The sequence below is a fragment of the Cryptosporidium bovis genome (genome assembly GCF_009768925.1).
Source record: "Cryptosporidium bovis isolate 45015 chromosome Unknown contig_8, whole genome shotgun sequence".
NCBI lineage: Eukaryota > Apicomplexa > Conoidasida > Eucoccidiorida > Cryptosporidiidae > Cryptosporidium > Cryptosporidium bovis.
This window is the reverse complement of record NW_027124998.1, coordinates 425,796-441,967: the sequence shown is the minus strand read 5'-3', so window position 1 is coordinate 441,967 and position 16,172 is coordinate 425,796. Positions and strand designations below refer to the sequence as shown.

The 16,172-nt window shown below is 32.9% G+C and overlaps 6 protein-coding genes across 6 annotated transcripts; 2 read left to right on the top strand and 4 right to left on the bottom strand.

The window, feature by feature from the left end:
- Positions 1-196: 196 nt before the first annotated feature.
- Positions 197-837, top strand: FG379_003420 (uncharacterized protein; the record flags this gene model as incomplete). The annotated part of the gene is made up of 3 exons (XM_067329049.1): positions 197-448; positions 481-589; positions 638-837. The coding sequence occupies 3 exons, from the start codon at positions 197-199 to the stop codon at positions 835-837; spliced, it is 561 nt and encodes a 186-aa protein (XP_067185226.1).
- Positions 838-1,084: 247 nt separating this feature from the next.
- Positions 1,085-1,870, bottom strand: FG379_003419 (60S ribosomal s L8 L2; the record flags this gene model as incomplete). The annotated part of the gene is made up of 1 exon (XM_067329048.1): positions 1,085-1,870. The coding sequence occupies one exon, from the start codon at positions 1,868-1,870 to the stop codon at positions 1,085-1,087; it is 786 nt and encodes a 261-aa protein (XP_067185225.1).
- An 839-nt stretch (positions 1,871-2,709) lies between these two features.
- On the top strand, positions 2,710-9,426 carry FG379_003418 (WD repeat; the record flags this gene model as incomplete). Its single annotated transcript, XM_067329047.1, has 1 exon — positions 2,710-9,426. The coding sequence occupies one exon, from the start codon at positions 2,710-2,712 to the stop codon at positions 9,424-9,426; it is 6,717 nt and encodes a 2,238-aa protein (XP_067185224.1).
- A 54-nt stretch (positions 9,427-9,480) lies between these two features.
- Positions 9,481-10,854, bottom strand: FG379_003416 (Ruv DNA-helicase-related; the record flags this gene model as incomplete). The annotated part of the gene is made up of 1 exon (XM_067329045.1): positions 9,481-10,854. The coding sequence occupies one exon, from the start codon at positions 10,852-10,854 to the stop codon at positions 9,481-9,483; it is 1,374 nt and encodes a 457-aa protein (XP_067185222.1).
- A 345-nt stretch (positions 10,855-11,199) lies between these two features.
- On the bottom strand, positions 11,200-12,678 carry FG379_003415 (mitochondrial processing peptidase; the record flags this gene model as incomplete). The annotated part of the gene is made up of 1 exon (XM_067329044.1): positions 11,200-12,678. The coding sequence occupies one exon, from the start codon at positions 12,676-12,678 to the stop codon at positions 11,200-11,202; it is 1,479 nt and encodes a 492-aa protein (XP_067185221.1).
- Positions 12,679-12,895: 217 nt separating this feature from the next.
- On the bottom strand, positions 12,896-16,039 carry FG379_003414 (large membrane associated channel; the record flags this gene model as incomplete). The annotated part of the gene is made up of 1 exon (XM_067329043.1): positions 12,896-16,039. The coding sequence occupies one exon, from the start codon at positions 16,037-16,039 to the stop codon at positions 12,896-12,898; it is 3,144 nt and encodes a 1,047-aa protein (XP_067185220.1).
- Positions 16,040-16,172: the final 133 nt, after the last annotated feature.

Below are 16,172 nucleotides of genomic sequence, written 5' to 3'. Positions count from 1 at the left end.
ATAACATGCTCTTTTTCTGTTGAAACCATTAAAATACATAAACTCATATACAATTAAAATATTACATCAAAAATATACCTTGTATAAACTGATTTGCCCTTTCTCATTTGTATTTGTAAACTCTGTTAATGCCAATGTTTTTTTTTATTTGGCGGATCTAGATCATTTTAACGGTCATACTTCTTTTATTATCACAATGAAAAAAGTGGAATTTTCAGTGGTAATTTTGATAATCATTGGAATATTTTTCCCTGCACTTTCAGAAGTGATTCCTTCATTTATCCCCATAAATGACATTCCTGACAAAGAATTATCACGACTTTCCTTAAAAGTTCTGCCTATCTTAACAAATAAATATAATATACAAATATATTCTGACAGAATTAGATTGGATTCAAGAGCTAAATGTCAGAGAATGCAAGATTTTGATGATAGATATGCTATTAAAGTAGGTTCAATTGAATTTCATCTTTTTTTTAGTCGATGTTTATTGTTCAGGGTTGCGAAATAGGTGTGTACGTTTGTGATACTGAGTTTCACAAACAGTGTCTTTGGATTCACAAGAGTCATTGCCAATGTTCAACTAACAGTAAGTTCAATTAAACTAACTAATGAGTCTTAAATTATCGAATTGTAGGTGATTTTTGGAAACTTCAAGAATGTAGAATTACAATTACTAAAGTTCCGACAGGCGATTCGGAGTATCCGTATATTAATGTACCTATAGGTGAATGTAAGCTAGCAGTATGGATTTTTGTACTGTTCTCTCTATTTGGAACAGTTCTTTTGGGGCTCACAGTAAGACTACTCACCAACAGCTTCTATAAAGTCCACTAGCTTGAAAGATGTTCAATCCTCACATATAACGTACCAGAGAATTCACGCAATATAAAGTAAGAAGACAGGAAATTAGAACATCGAAAAGTTTAGATTTTTAACTAGTGGAATTGCTAATCTGAATTTAATAATTAAATACTAAGTTTACTATATCCACATGGAATAAATTACTCCGCAATTTCCGACAAATAAACAATTATCTTTTAATCAGAAGCTACCTTCAAATCTATGTCATGATAGATCATTATTAAACACCCTTTTCAATCTTCTCCTTAGCAGTCTTGCGACCACCACGGAGTAGACCGGTTCTCCTAGCAGCAATGAGACCAACTTTTTGGCCTGGAGGGGCGTTCCTAGAAACTGTGGATGGATGGCCAATATGTTGATGGTTACCACCACCGTGGGGATGATCAACCGGGTTCATAGACACACCTCTAACCTTTGGCCAGCAGTTCCTCTTAACCTTGTATTTGTGGTAGTTATTTCCTGCTTTCAGTACTGGTTTGTCGATCCTACCTCCTGCAGCAACAATGCCGATTATTGCTCTCGAGTGGGAACTTATTGTTTTTCTTGCACCAGATGGAAGTCTGATACGGGTTTTAGTTCCATCTTCAGATTGGCCAACGATGATAGCGTTTGTACCAGATGTTCTCGCCAATTTACCTCTATCTCCTGCCTTCTCTTCACAACACGATACTATTGTACCTTCTGGTATTTGACCTACTGGTAATACATTACCAACTGTTAAAGATGCATTCTTACCACAATATATGAACTGGCCCGTATGCAGACCCTCAACAGCTATCATCAACTCCTTTTTGATTTTGTATTTGTAGGGATCTCTAAACGAAACATGTGCAACTGGACAACCTCTGCCTGGATCTGTTGTAATGTCTTTCACAACACCCTTGATATATCCATGACGTTCGATATAATCTAATGCACGTAGTCTGACTGGTCCTCTTCTCTTCGAGACTTTGGCCTTGAAGACGGAACCTGCACCCTTACGTTGACCTCTAATAACGCGACCCATAAGTTCCTATGGTTTATTAAAGTTTTAAAATCAAAATGAAAAAATTAGGTATTGAAATACAAAGGTCGCAACTGAATATGATTTTAAGAAAAAAACAGAAGAACAATTTACTGTTAATCTCTTTAGTTTCGGTATTCCCTGTTTATATAATACAAAGACTTTATTTGCCACTTTTAAATACCGCCTTTTTTTCTGATTGCTATTTTATATTTGTATTGTGATCATTTAATACCAATAAGAGCCTTTTATTTTATTGGTGATTATTTAAAATACATATATTTATATATTATGCCACTCTTGTCTCGTGTTGTCACTTTTTTTTTTCCAAAATAATTTACATCATTAACCGAGACGCCAAAAACTACTATACGTGTCTAGAAGCGCCATCATTGCCGCCTGACTGCCTTTGAAAATTTAAGATTGCTAATAACTTTGAAATTCTAACGTATAAAACTAGTCGCGAACATAGTTCTTTATAACTTCGAGTACTTGTTGCGAAAACTTATACCTTTGTTCCTTTCATATGAATTCATACCCTAATATCCATCATTCACGTGATCCTTTATTCGTATATATCTTTCAGGCCCACACCCTCTTTTTTTTGCAGATAAATTCAAGAACACACATCATAACTAGAATATTCCACTTTATTTAGATTACTAACTGATCTTTAATCTCACTAGAATTTGCCTACAGTTAGCATATATTTGAAGGAGGCAGATGCCCATTGTGTACTTATTAATGTCTACTATCCCGCCAAATCTTGTTTGAACATTTTTATTTGTGTGATGAAAATAAAGCAAGAATATATTAAAGGAGCTCTATTTTAGACAGTATTAATGTTGTTGTCATGTGGTGTGGTTCCTGATGGTGGAATTTCCGATGAGATTACATTAGTATGCTGTAGTAGTTGGAATTCAATTTGTGCAACAGGAACAAAATCAGGCAATGTGTACCTATGGCAGATATCAAATAGAGAAAATGTGAGTGGAAGCAATTTTTTGGAGGAGGGAATGACTCCGTTTTGCATACTCATCCCTAATTCTGTTTCTATAAGTAAACTTTTAGGAATGGTTTTCATTCTTTCTCCCTCCCCATTATTGCAGGGTTGTACAGATGAGCTCTTATTGACGTTACATTCAGATAATGTTCTTAGATACTGGTCCTTGGATAATGGAAGATGTATTGCCCAGCTTGCAGACTCTGCAGACCATGAGATCCTACAGTTGGTTAGTTTGGCAGATAAGAGATTTGTGCTTTTGGTTGGGCATCAAAGAATAACAATAATTGATACTTGGTCTAGACTAAACTGTGGTGTACTCAAGATTGCAAGTTGCCCTTCATCAAAGAGGATGATAAATAATAGAATTGATGAGGACACTCCTGAAATGTATAAAATTCAATCTCCAAACAAGGGGACCATTTCCTTAGATTTAAAGGATCCAAAAATCAACCAAGCTCAACAGTCTTCGAATATTTATGGGGAGTATGGAGAATCAATGATTTTCAACGCCTCCACAAACCATGATTACTTTGATTTACTTAAATGGTCATCAAACATATCTTTATTTGATTATTGCGATGAGAACAAATATCCGACGGCTCATTTTTACACAGTAGCTGCAATGTTAAACACGGGACAAGTCCTCGTTTGGGACTTAAGCAGTTTGATTAGAATATGGTGGTATTTTATCCCAATACCACACTGTGAGATTCCGTGTCCCGTTCCAAAACCGAAATTAAATAGTGTTCCCAAGCCATTTATGAAATACTATCAAGATCACTCTCTTCAATCCAGAAGTTCACATGAGTCGCAGGACAAATCTTCAACAGATAAGAGTAACAATAAATTGAAGACGAAATACAGTAACACACAAATAACTGGATCTTCCGAAGAATTAATCGGAGCATATGAAGGTTGCGAATTTGTTTTCGAGTATCAGAATAACACAGAGAATTCTAAATTTGTATCATATGAAAGTCCAAATATTTACCAACTTCAGTCAAATAAATCTCCAATGTTGGCTCCAATATTATTTTCTTTACACCCTTGTTTTGTTTCAGAACCTATAAATCTTTACTCTATTCCATCAGACGAAATGTTTTCTACTCAAATAATTGTGACGGATTTTTATCTGATCGTAAACGGGAAGTACAGGCTTATAATATGGAAGAGAACATTTCTCCCACACTTACAGAACAGAAATCATAGATACCAACCTTTTGGAGACTTATTTGTACCGAACACTCCTCTAATTGATAAAGACAACTTTGCAGTTAATAATTCTTCCCCACCTCACAATTCATCTAGTATTCCTCGTTTAAAAAGGACTACAAGTTATAATTTAAAAGATAGCGATACGGATAATAAACGTAGGCCCCATATTTGGCTCGGTTTTTCTCAAATATCTTTGGATATACATCCTTTTGGATTGTTTAAAACGAAAACCTTCTCTCCAATTGAATTAGAAACAGTTAATAATGATAATAAATTTCAAAATGCTTCTTTTTTGGCATGGTGTTCTGATTTAACAATATACAATGTAAAGATTCCGTCTATTGTATCATTTCTATTTAATCAGGATTACAATCCAAATTTTGAGTCAAAGATTGCCTTAAAAGTTCATGAAAATAGTGAGATTGATCAGTTTGGTGATTATAATGACATTGTTGCAACTCCCATATTTGTTTCAAGAGACTACTCAAATAATATTTCAAGGAATCAGTTAAACTATTTGGGACACTTATCTAGTTGCTGGCAATTTTTCAGAATTAACACATTAAGTGATCAATCTGGAAATAAAATGGGCTCCCCTCTATCATTTGATGATTATCATTCTAATTTATTTAATGATAATGTGATATGGATTCACAGAAATAACTTCAAGCTTATCCAAGAAAAGACTAATGAAATATTCGCAGATTCATTTGTAGATTATAATACAGATAGAATATTCTACACATTTTTGAATTCTAATTTATTTTCAGGTATTAAACAAAATATTCCAATAGTATATGACTTTCCTTCTGTACCGAATTTGATTTCTCCTATTGAAACTACGAAGAGTTTCGAAAGCAACCATTCATATAAATTAAACAATATTGAAATATACGACTCGGTAAATGTCTTTCATCCTGTTGAAATAAATGCAAATTCTCATTTTTTCAATGATCTTAAAGATACAGATTCGGAAGTTAGAAAAGATATTTGTTCATTTTATTCAAAAAAATATAACTTCTGGAAATCAACATGTGATTTAAAACTGGTTTGGGAGCGTTATTTGACTAACTTTAACAAAAACTCTGATATTTACGTAATATCTTGTCATATAACGGAACAGAAGGGTTCAATTTACTGTATTATATCTCTTTCTAACGGAAAAGTAGTTAGCCAGTGTCTCACAGGAGAATTTGGGCTTTTTAACTTTATGAATTGTAATGAGGACAAGCACTTCTTTGGGAATATAGAAAACGGAGTTGTTTATCAACTCCCGACCCCGAAAGTATCTCGTGATCACACAATTTTGGTTACAGAACTGAAATCGGTCACTGATGGGTGTATCTTTGGATTAACTTGTTGTGGTTGTGTTTTTGTATGGAAAGTTGACTTGATCGAAAATTATATTAATGAATTTGTTAACAGCAATTATAACTCCAATATTAATATGGGATATCATACAAATTTAAGTTCTAAGGCTTCTTCAAGACCCACTCAACCGATAAAAAAGACTCACATAACATCAAATAATCTCTTCTCATTGATAGCCTGTATTGAGGGACTGTTCTTCACAAATATTATATCATTATCTAATATTATTGTTTTTGATATAAACAAATTTGGTGAACTTGAGACTCCAAAATATGACAAATTTCAGATCTTAATTCATTCTTATTTAGAGAAAAAGTGCATTATTCTTAGTATTAAGGATTGTAGTAATGGTAAAGGATTAGCAAATAAAACTAATAAAAGACAATTAAGTTGTGTTTGGGATGAAAAAAGTGATTCCATTCATACGGAATGTCAGGGAGTCTCGTATGAAGCAATTACTTTATCTTTACACAGCAATGTTGGGCGAAATGTATCGGATTTAAGAATAACCTCTGCTGGTATAGATAATCCCTTCAACTATGTTTATATCCTTCAGTCAGAATCTGTTTTTATATTTGACAAAGGCACCTGCAATCTTTTAACTATAATTTCTTTGAATAATATTCTGAACATAAGGGAAATCGAATACAAAAATCATCACTTGTCATTTGGTTTAATATCAAATCTTAATAGGTTCGTACAGACATCTAATAAAATTGAGTTTTTAGATCATGGAATAATGTATGGGTCTTTGTTTCTTGGATATATTTCAAGGAAAAACAACTCAAAAACTTGTTTAAATGTTTATTCAACAATGAATCTATCATACATTGCATTTAATCCGCACGTTTCTACGGATGTTATAAGTATTGAGAAGAAAAGACAAAAAAGTACAAAGACATGCAAATACCTTCAACATCTTTTTCCTTTATTTATTAGGTCTGCGAATGAATTTCTGAGCAGTTTATTTGTAAATATGGCTCCACTTTCTGTAAGACCAATAATGAGATTTGGTTCTGTGATAATTGGGGGAAATTATTCGATTTCAATTCCAATATGTAGTACAAATCAAAGACAAGTTCAATCAAAATCAAAACTGTGGGATAGTGTTGACGGCTATTTGAATATCTCGAAAATTAGAGATCCAAGAAAAATGAAAAGGTCAGAGTCTGTAGATCGCTTCAGAAGTATATATAGAACTCCAAAAGAATCGAGGATAAGGTCATACACATTTGATGGTGTTGGACTTCCTCCATATAGATATGTTGTTTCTGAAAACTGGAGTCAAGGTTTGATTAGACATTTAGACACTAAAACAATACCAATAAAAATTTTAAGGAACAAATTAATAATGCAAAATGTTGATATCAATAACTACAATGGAAAACCTTTCTGTGAATGGAAAAGACATATTAATAAAAGGAGACAATTCGGAGTTGAAACAAATGATTATTATATTGGAGAACTCTCTGGAATACCTTGTACATCCCATTTGGTAAATCAAATAGTACGTTCTAGACATTCTCTTTCAAGTAAGGCAGGAAGTAAAAATAACAAAACTCCAGAATCGCAAAACAGTTGTTCAATAGTTAACCGTACCTTAAATAGGGGTGAAACGTTTGATGGGGGAATAAGTTTTTCAAGAGCCGGTACTTCTCTAGATAAAAATGAATTAAAAATAGGCAATAATTCAGGTCTAGAGGAACGTTGCGACACTCCAAGACAATTGTTTAGATCAAGGACATATGAGTCTACTGTAAAAATTAATAATAAAATGATTTTTGATGAGGAATTTGAATTCAAAATTGATGAGACTGACCAAGTTTGGTTAGGTAGATTTTTAAGTGAAAGAAACATCAATTCAAGTAATTATTTGTTAGATACAAACGATTCTTGTACTGCTTGTGATTTAAATAACAATATAATAAACTGCCCTGAAATGTATTCTACAATAAATCAGACTGAGCCTTTTGGATTCAATAATTACAGTGAATATCTTTCCCCCCATCATTTATCATTGCAGATGGTTTTCTTGCATTATTACATAACTTACTATTCAAATTTAGATCTCCCTATTCAACTTCTCGACAAATTTCTTTTATCTTGGATAATAAATCAGGTGGGGCAAGAAAGATTAATGATGAGATTCATTCCTTCTTACTTGCTTTCAATAACTAGTATGACTTTAGATATATTTAATCCATACATTAGATCTTCAGCGAAATATTGCCTTCAATTGGTAATTAGATCATTTCCAAGTGAGTTTTTATCTTATTGCGAGGAAATAACAATTGACACTTTGTCTGGTATACTCATGGAATGTTCATATATATCATCCAAAGACTCTCAGAAGGATGATCAAACAATGCTTTTGGAGAAAGAGGTTTTAAATTTAACTAAATCTGCTAAAAAAACCTCCTTTGAAGATTACATTACTAAGGACATCAAAAATAGAGACGAAATTAAAATTATTCCACCATGGAATGAATCTTGTAAAAGAGGCCATCCAAAAAATTACTCATATTGTTGTATTTCTCTCTGTAGAATGATTGGTTATAGACTTCCATTCCCTATTATGAATTCAGGAGAATACTATCGTTCAAATCTAAGCATAGAAGATCTTTCTCTATTCTTTTTGAGTATGGTGCTTTACGAACATCCGTTTAAAAGAACACATAGTAAATGTATAGGTAAAATTACGCTTGCATTTTTGATAAGTATAATAACTTCATATGATATTGAAGTAATAATAAACTTTTCAAAAAACTTTGATAAGAAACATTTGGAGAAAAAAAGACTTCTTAAACCTATTTATGCAAGAAAAAACCAAAATGAACAATGGTATTCTTGGGAAAATCTACATATTGATATAAATAGATCAAAAATTATAATGAATTCTTATTCTAAAATAAATAAGAATAAGAGTAATTTGAATTACGATTCGGACTCCTACTATAACTTAATAAGTATTATGGACACAATAAGATTCTTATTTGCGATGGATCTTTTCTCTTTAAATTTTACAAGTTTGCTCAAGTCTAAATACATTGAAGACACTCTTATTCCAGATCTACTTAAGAATAACCTTACGAATTGGGAGAACAACATTTTCAATGCAACAAAACTTTTTCAAATCGAAAATAATATGATATCTGATGAAATGATTACAATAAGAAATAACATTAAAGTTCATTCAAAAGTTTCAAATAGTATTATTTGTTTGTGTATTCGACTTTTAACTTTGTCTCAATATCCACCTTTTTGGATGTCTTGCAGACATTTACTTCAATTAATTGGACAACTAAATCCCTCTATTTACATTTTTATTTTAGGGTATTCGGGGAAGACTGCCTACCCTTTTATGGGAATTAATTACACATGTAATATTCTCTCTTTGCTAGTTTACTTTATTTCAAGCCATCCAGAATATTCCTTCCCACATTTAAATATGGTAGTTGAAATTACGATAGGGTTTCTAGATCCTTTGGACTCAACTCTAAGAAAAGGAACGATAACAGCAGTTACTTCTGTATTGTTTATATTAGTGAGTGTTTTTCCCATGATTACTTTTCACCAAAACACTCAAAGACTTGCAATAGGACATGAAAACTCGATTATTGTGTACGATTTGAGAACTGCGACAAAGTGGAGAGTTTTACAAGGTCACAAAGGGGAGGTCGATGCTCTTTGTTTTAACAAAGAGGGTGAATATTTGGCCTCATACTCAATCTCAGAGAGGTCGCTTAGGATTTGGCAGTGCACACAATCCGGGCTTTTAGGGAATCTCCTGGGCATTTCAGGTAGTTGCATCAAAATGATAGAATTATCGGAAATACCACAAAGACCACTGAATACTTCCCTTTACAACAGACTAAAGTTCGTAAAGATATTATGTAAAGGTGAGGATGAATGGCAACTGAGGAGAGAGAATAAAAAGACTTATTCTATAACTATAGAGAGAGGTTAGTGTACTTAAAATGAAAATATGGTCGGTCATTTTATTTGTTAATGGCTATAATATTCACAAAATAAAAGAGTTAGAATCCTCTGCAAGTCTTCTTGCTGAAGCCTTAGAGTCAAAGAATAAGTTGTCCACTTCTTGAATATCAGACTTAATAATAGATTCTCTTCCAAACGTATTAGCTATAATATATGCAGGTGTTAATAATTGACATATGTATCTTAGTGATGTAGAACTTCCTATTTCTCCTAGTAACTGCAGTGCATCCCTTTCAATCTTGATAGACTCTGTTTCACATCTAATAGAAACTATTCTGATCATCTCTTCAATGCTATAGGGGATTGTTCTTATTATTAGGAGACGATCTAATAGATCGACGGGAATTCCATGAGAAGAAAGCATTTCCGTTCCTCTTACAGTGCAAACACCTCTGTTCGTGCCAAATATAACTATTGGAGCTAAAGAACTCTCCAATGTTCTGTTTAAAAAAGTAAAGCATTCAATATCCAACATGTGCACCTCATCTATAAATAAGACTCCAGGAACCAGCTCCGCCACGCCTTGGTCGATATATTCATTTACACTTTTGTTTACCTCCAAACGAAGTTTTTCTGTAATTTCAGTCTTTTTTGGACGAATATATTGTCCTAATAGAGAAATAATATCCTGTCCTCCCTGAGGTTTGGCATTAGCCAAATCTAAGTCATATAGTGTAACATCTTGCACTATCTCCCTTTTTTTATAAACATCTCCTTTTGGTATTGGAACGTATTCCTCTGACTCTAGATCAAATTCTGTGGCGAATGAATCCGAACGCCCCAACCTTTTAATTATCCCACTTGTTGATTCTACATAAACTATATCACCTATTTTCACTTTCTCCTTTTGAAATACCTCACATAACTGAGGAGCCAATCGCAAAGTTTTTGTTCCTTTCGCGGATTTTAATGTTAACACAATTGCAGAAACGGCCTTACCAAAGTTTCCATGGGGGTTCTCAGTTTCTTCCATAACCAACTCTACCACTTCCCCCTCATATACCTCCTTTACATCACGTATTCTAAGTCCTATTGCTCTTCTAAAATTTTCCATAAGAATTTCAGTCTTTTTTACCTCGGCCGAATAGACTTCCGAAGCAACCATGGGGCAGAAGGGAACCTTAGGCCCTAACTCGTGGGCTATAGCCTGGGCTATGGCCGTCTTACCAGTGCCTGGTGGACCTGCTAATAACACAGCCTTACCTGCAAGCTTCTTATTTTGTATCAAACTCAAAATTACTCCTGCTGACTCCCTAGCTTGAAGTTGACCTATCATTCCACATAGACCATTGTCTAAAGCGGTCCCATCTTCTCTTAACCCCAAACCTCTAATGTGACTATGTGCAGATACTCTACTGTAATTTGAAACTGTCAAGTTATTATCGGTTGATGACATTATTTAATTCCTTTTAATTATGAAACGGTGCCTTTTTGACGAGAGAGCTATGTACTTCGCTTATTTCTCTGTTTTCCGGTATTATTGTATTAATGATCTGATATTCGGCGGGAATGTCCAAATGTCACCTACTTTTCCTATAGTCATTTTCATGTAATACATAAATCACATATTTAATGGGGGATGAAGTGAAAAAAAGATTAGTATTAAAGGACATAAATATAAGAAAATATTTAATGAATACCTATTTACATATATTAATTGCTAAAAAAATCAATTTAAATATTACTTTTTTATTTTATGTTTTAAAGTTGTTTTTCCCTTTAAAATTTTTGCAGGTTTAGTTCAGGTTACAGTTTGTTTCAGTAACTTCTTAATTCCGTAATAGTCCGGTAGCTGGTGGACATCTGGTCCAACAGCAATAATTGTTGGTTTGTCAACCCCAGAGAGTATTTTTTCAGAGACTCTTTTGATATCTTCGATCCTAATTTCATCAATTGATGAAATGAGATCTTCTATTGTAATGTATTCGGAGTGCGAAAGTATTTGCATAGCAATGTCTTCCATAAATGAATTTTTATCTTCGTATATCATTGAGATCGCACTTTTAACTATATTTTTGGCTCTATTTAGTTCTTCAACTGTCATCTTACTAATATTCTTAAACTGTGAGGCAATTGCTTTAAGTGATTCATAAGAGAATCCTGGAAAAGAAACCAATTGTATACCAAAAATTCCAGAGTCAGAAAACTGACTTATAAAACAGTTACAGCTTTCTACCCAGTCAAATTTGCTTAACACGTCTAAAAAAAGCTTTGAATGCATTCCTTTTCCAGGGCCTCCGACACTGAAAGAGCTTCCACCACCTAAATGAGCTTGTAATAGGGAAAGAACAATTAAATCATAGCTCTTCCAGTCAGATCCAGTATTTAATGCAATAACAATATTAGTGAATGGTTTTTTTAAAAACACTGTCTTCATACCACCTGTGTATATTGAAGGAGAGATGTTATTTTTCTTGTTAGTACTTTCATGTTCTCCCCTTGAAATATTTGATTTCACAGAATATTTCATTATTTTCTTCAATAAATCCATATGTTTCAAACCAAGTCCAAAAATGATCATGTTTTCAGGGGAAAAGTACTCATTTTTATACTTCTCCAAATCCTCTCTTTTAATTTCACTTATCCGTTCCGTCGTCTGTATTAGGGGATTTCCAAGTGTTCCTTTGCTCCATGCTGTTGAATTCAAAAGTTCTTGAACTAGCATCTCTACATCGTTATGTTTTGCCTCGAAATCTTTTGATACTTCCTTTTTAGTTTTTTCTATTTCGCCATCGTTAAAATCAAATTTACAGACTCTAAAAATGGAGTCTAGAAATTCATCGATATGGTCGCTCTCAAATTCGTTCAAGTACTCCAAAAAAAGAGATGTGAATTCTCTGCCTTGATTTCCATGGAGAAATACTCCATTCAAGTTAAACTTGTCTATTAAACTTGGACCAAAACCATTTTTGCTCTTCGAGTTAATGGCCAAATCATACAAAATTCTAGAGGCACCAAATGAATTCTTTGATTCCATGCGAGTTCCCATTCTTATAAAAAGGCCTAACTTAGAGATCTTACCCTCACTTTCATTAGATATAACCCTTAATCCATTGTTTAGTTTTGAAAAGATTAGTCCATTTTTAAACTTTTCTTTTCCCAAAATTTCTAGCAAAGATAATCTAGTACCAACCAACTTAAAATCTGGTCTAATTGATCTCACTGTAAGCGTACTTAGTTTTCTAAGTCCTTTATTAAACAACTTAATGTCTTTTATCATTTTCTTACCTTCATTTTAGTATGGGATCACAAAGTTACAAATGCTTTTTTCACAATATACTGAAATACACAAAGAAAAAGAGTTGATAAGTCATTGAATAGTTAGTTAACCCTCTTTAACATCAAAGAAAACTATAACTGTTAAACCACTAAACTAATAAGCGCCAACTTTCGATTTCTGATTTGCATGTATACTAAACATTTAGCTAATTCAATTACTAGAGCCAACCTCTGAATCCTGATTTCCAACACAAATTTTTGATATCATTTTTCAGTCCTTCTGATCCAAATGGCCCCCATAGTTTTGCGAGATACTCGTTGAACCACTTAAAACATACCATTAAACTCACTTCAGATACATCTTTAAAATGATTACCCTTCACCTTGAATTCCACTTCTAGAATGTAACAAATATCTTCAATAGAAATGAACACACCTGGCCCATATTTACCCTTATATTTAAATTCGCTGAATAGACTATTCATATTATTATATAATATTGTAGCTCTTATTCCCCAATTTAGTGGTATTTTATTATTCGCACACCCATTCTTTAACCTAATGTCAGATCTCTTGGTTCCAGTATAAACCCCTAATTTATATCTAGTTTGATATTCTGCTTCTAAGTATTTATTTTTCAACTCAAATTTACTTTTTGGAATTAGGTGAGAAGTCTTTTCTAACCTAACAACCCCTTTCCCAGGCTTTTCTACAAATAACTTTTCTCTGTATCCAGCTCCATCATCTTTTGTATAAAGTTTACTGGCATAAATTGCATCTTTTTTTTTCAATTTTCTATGATCTTCATCATAATATTGATTTTCTCTTGATTTATCCTCTGATATATCCTCTCTTGTTCTTTCAGTGGGCTCTGACTCTTCGTGTTGAACATCATCGTAAATAAACTCGTCATCTTCTTCCACGTCTCCTATAAAACCACCTTCTTCCAAGGCGTATCTTGCTCTGAATTTTGGATTTATTTCTTCATCATTTACAATTTCTTCCAATGGTTTAATTCTTTTAATCTTGCCTCTTTTGTCACCAGGAAAAAGTGGAAACCTAGACGGCCTGTCATTCAAATAAGTGGCAGCATATCTAATTTCAGGTATATCCTTAGCAATAAGAGAATGCCACAAATTAATTTGCTTTGCCCAGGGAGAGTTATTTTTAATTTCCGAGTCAGTGAGCCCTTTGTACCTTGGATCACTTCTTATTTGCTCCATCCATTGCAAATGTAGCTCCTTGAGTAAATGATATGTTTTAACTACATCCAATTTTTTTAATGGAGATAATCCCTGATCATCCTTTCCTTCTGGTTCTATTTCTTTCTTACCTTTTGTTTTATTTAATCCCCGATGTATATTCTTAATAAAATCAACTTTATTGACCATATTCTTGTCAATATTTGGCAAGTATGTTACATCTAATATTTTAAATTGTTCAAATATGTCGAAAGAAGTTTCACTATTACTAGGGTTCTGAGTCATGATATCATATTCCTTTAGTAATTTCATTGCTTCTGAGCAAATAGGTTCTGGATCTTCAACTTTATATTTACTTGAGGGGCCAAATACTTGATCTACTCTTTGTAAGCATGTTTCAATGAACCTATTCGGCATAATACCAATTACCACTCTGTCTAAGTCGTTTCTAAAGAATGGGGGAAAATCAATAATACCAGGAAAGGCCATTGCTATGGATGTATCCAGGGCTTTTGCTCTTAGTGAATAAGGGAGTGTTTTCAAAGTTACATTTTTTTTTGTAGCTCTAATAATTTTACTCGGATTTTTCCCATTCTCTGGGATATTGTGTCCATAGTTATAATCTTCCACAAACACCTCTAGTAAGTTGTAAAAGTTGAAGCATATTATTATAATGTGGTCTAAGCTTAGACCATGAATACTCTTTACACCTATTTCACCTTGTAGAACATCCAAACAAGTAGAAACGAACACATGTTCATTTGAAATATCAAAATAATAATAAAATTTCTCATCAACAATTACTTTTTCGTAAAGGTTTTTTGCGTTTCTAGGCCAAGAAGAAATCGAATTTTTGACGTTATTCAATGACTTTTTGATAGCTAAGCGGACTGCAGGAAAGGGAACTATTTGTCCTTTTGTGTATAAATATGAAGAAATTTCTTTCCAAGCTACTCTACAATTCTTAATAGCATTTGAATCAAATAGTTTCTCACCGCTGTCTACATTTCTAGTGTTTCTTCCGTTTCTAATAATAGTTGTAAGTATATATGGGCAATTAATTCCAAAGTTAGTAACCATCAAATCAAAGTTTCGAGCTATTTCATTTTTAAGTTTTGATCTACTCTTTTCATCGATTGATTTTTCAACAGTCTTAAAGAGATAATCCAAAACTTGCTCAAAATTTGGTGAATCAGAGAATTTTGGATACATTGAAAGTGTTTTAGTTTCAATTTCATTTTGGATTATTAAGTTTCTTCTAATCATATCTCTTTTAAATTTATTTTCTATTCTCTGTTCTTCTACTACTGATAAAATATTTAAGCCGTTTAAAAGAAAGAAAGATATTTGGACAAGTTCAAGTCCTTCCGATACTTTATTAATACACGGCTCACTAGAAACTAATGGGAGAAATCTTTCCATTAATGTTTTCATCTCTTTCATATCTTCTGCGTTGCTGCGAATAACTTTTACTAATTTTATAAGAGCCGTATTCTCTTTTCTTCCGAGAAAAATGGCTGCAATCTGGGAATTAGACCTTTTCTCCTCGACTTTAGATAATCTGCTTACGTTTTCTTCTTCCATTTTGTAGTCTAAATATGCATTATAAAGTTCACTTAAATATTCCTGAAATGCTTTGACTGAATTCAAAACCTTTTCCATGGGATTTGAGCTTTTGTTTTCCAATATCAATAGTATCTTTTCCAACTCTCCAGTAAGTTTTTTCGGATTTATTTCATTTCTCCAACTATCAATGTTCATAACAGTAAATAGATTTGTCGCCAATGACTTCGAAATATCTTTACTCCATTTTTCCATTTTTTCAAGTTGACATTTAATCGACAACAATTTATTTTCAGTGTTATCTATCTCCTCCACATTAACTACTCTACTACTACTTTTTTCTATTCCGGTTCCAGGGACAAATCTTGTCACTCCTTCTGAAGCTTCTGTGTGGCAAATGTAAGTACATTCGAGTAACTCACCCACTAATTTATGTTGTCTTAACAGACCACTTCTACCTCCACTGTACAACTCAAAGTGTAAGTTACTGTTTTTGGGTCTAGTCTCACAACTAACAGAGCAAAAAGTTCCAAAATATAGTATAATTGCTAGTGTTATTCCCAAATAGTGGGAAGAAAATGATGCTGTCTTATTCATTTCAATTATTTCTTTATTTGAAACCTACTTCATGAATTTAAAAATAAACAGATGGATTCAGGAGGTAAATTACTGACTCTAAAATTTCATATCTAATGAAAAATCACTTTTTTTTTTTTTTTTTCAAGAGAAA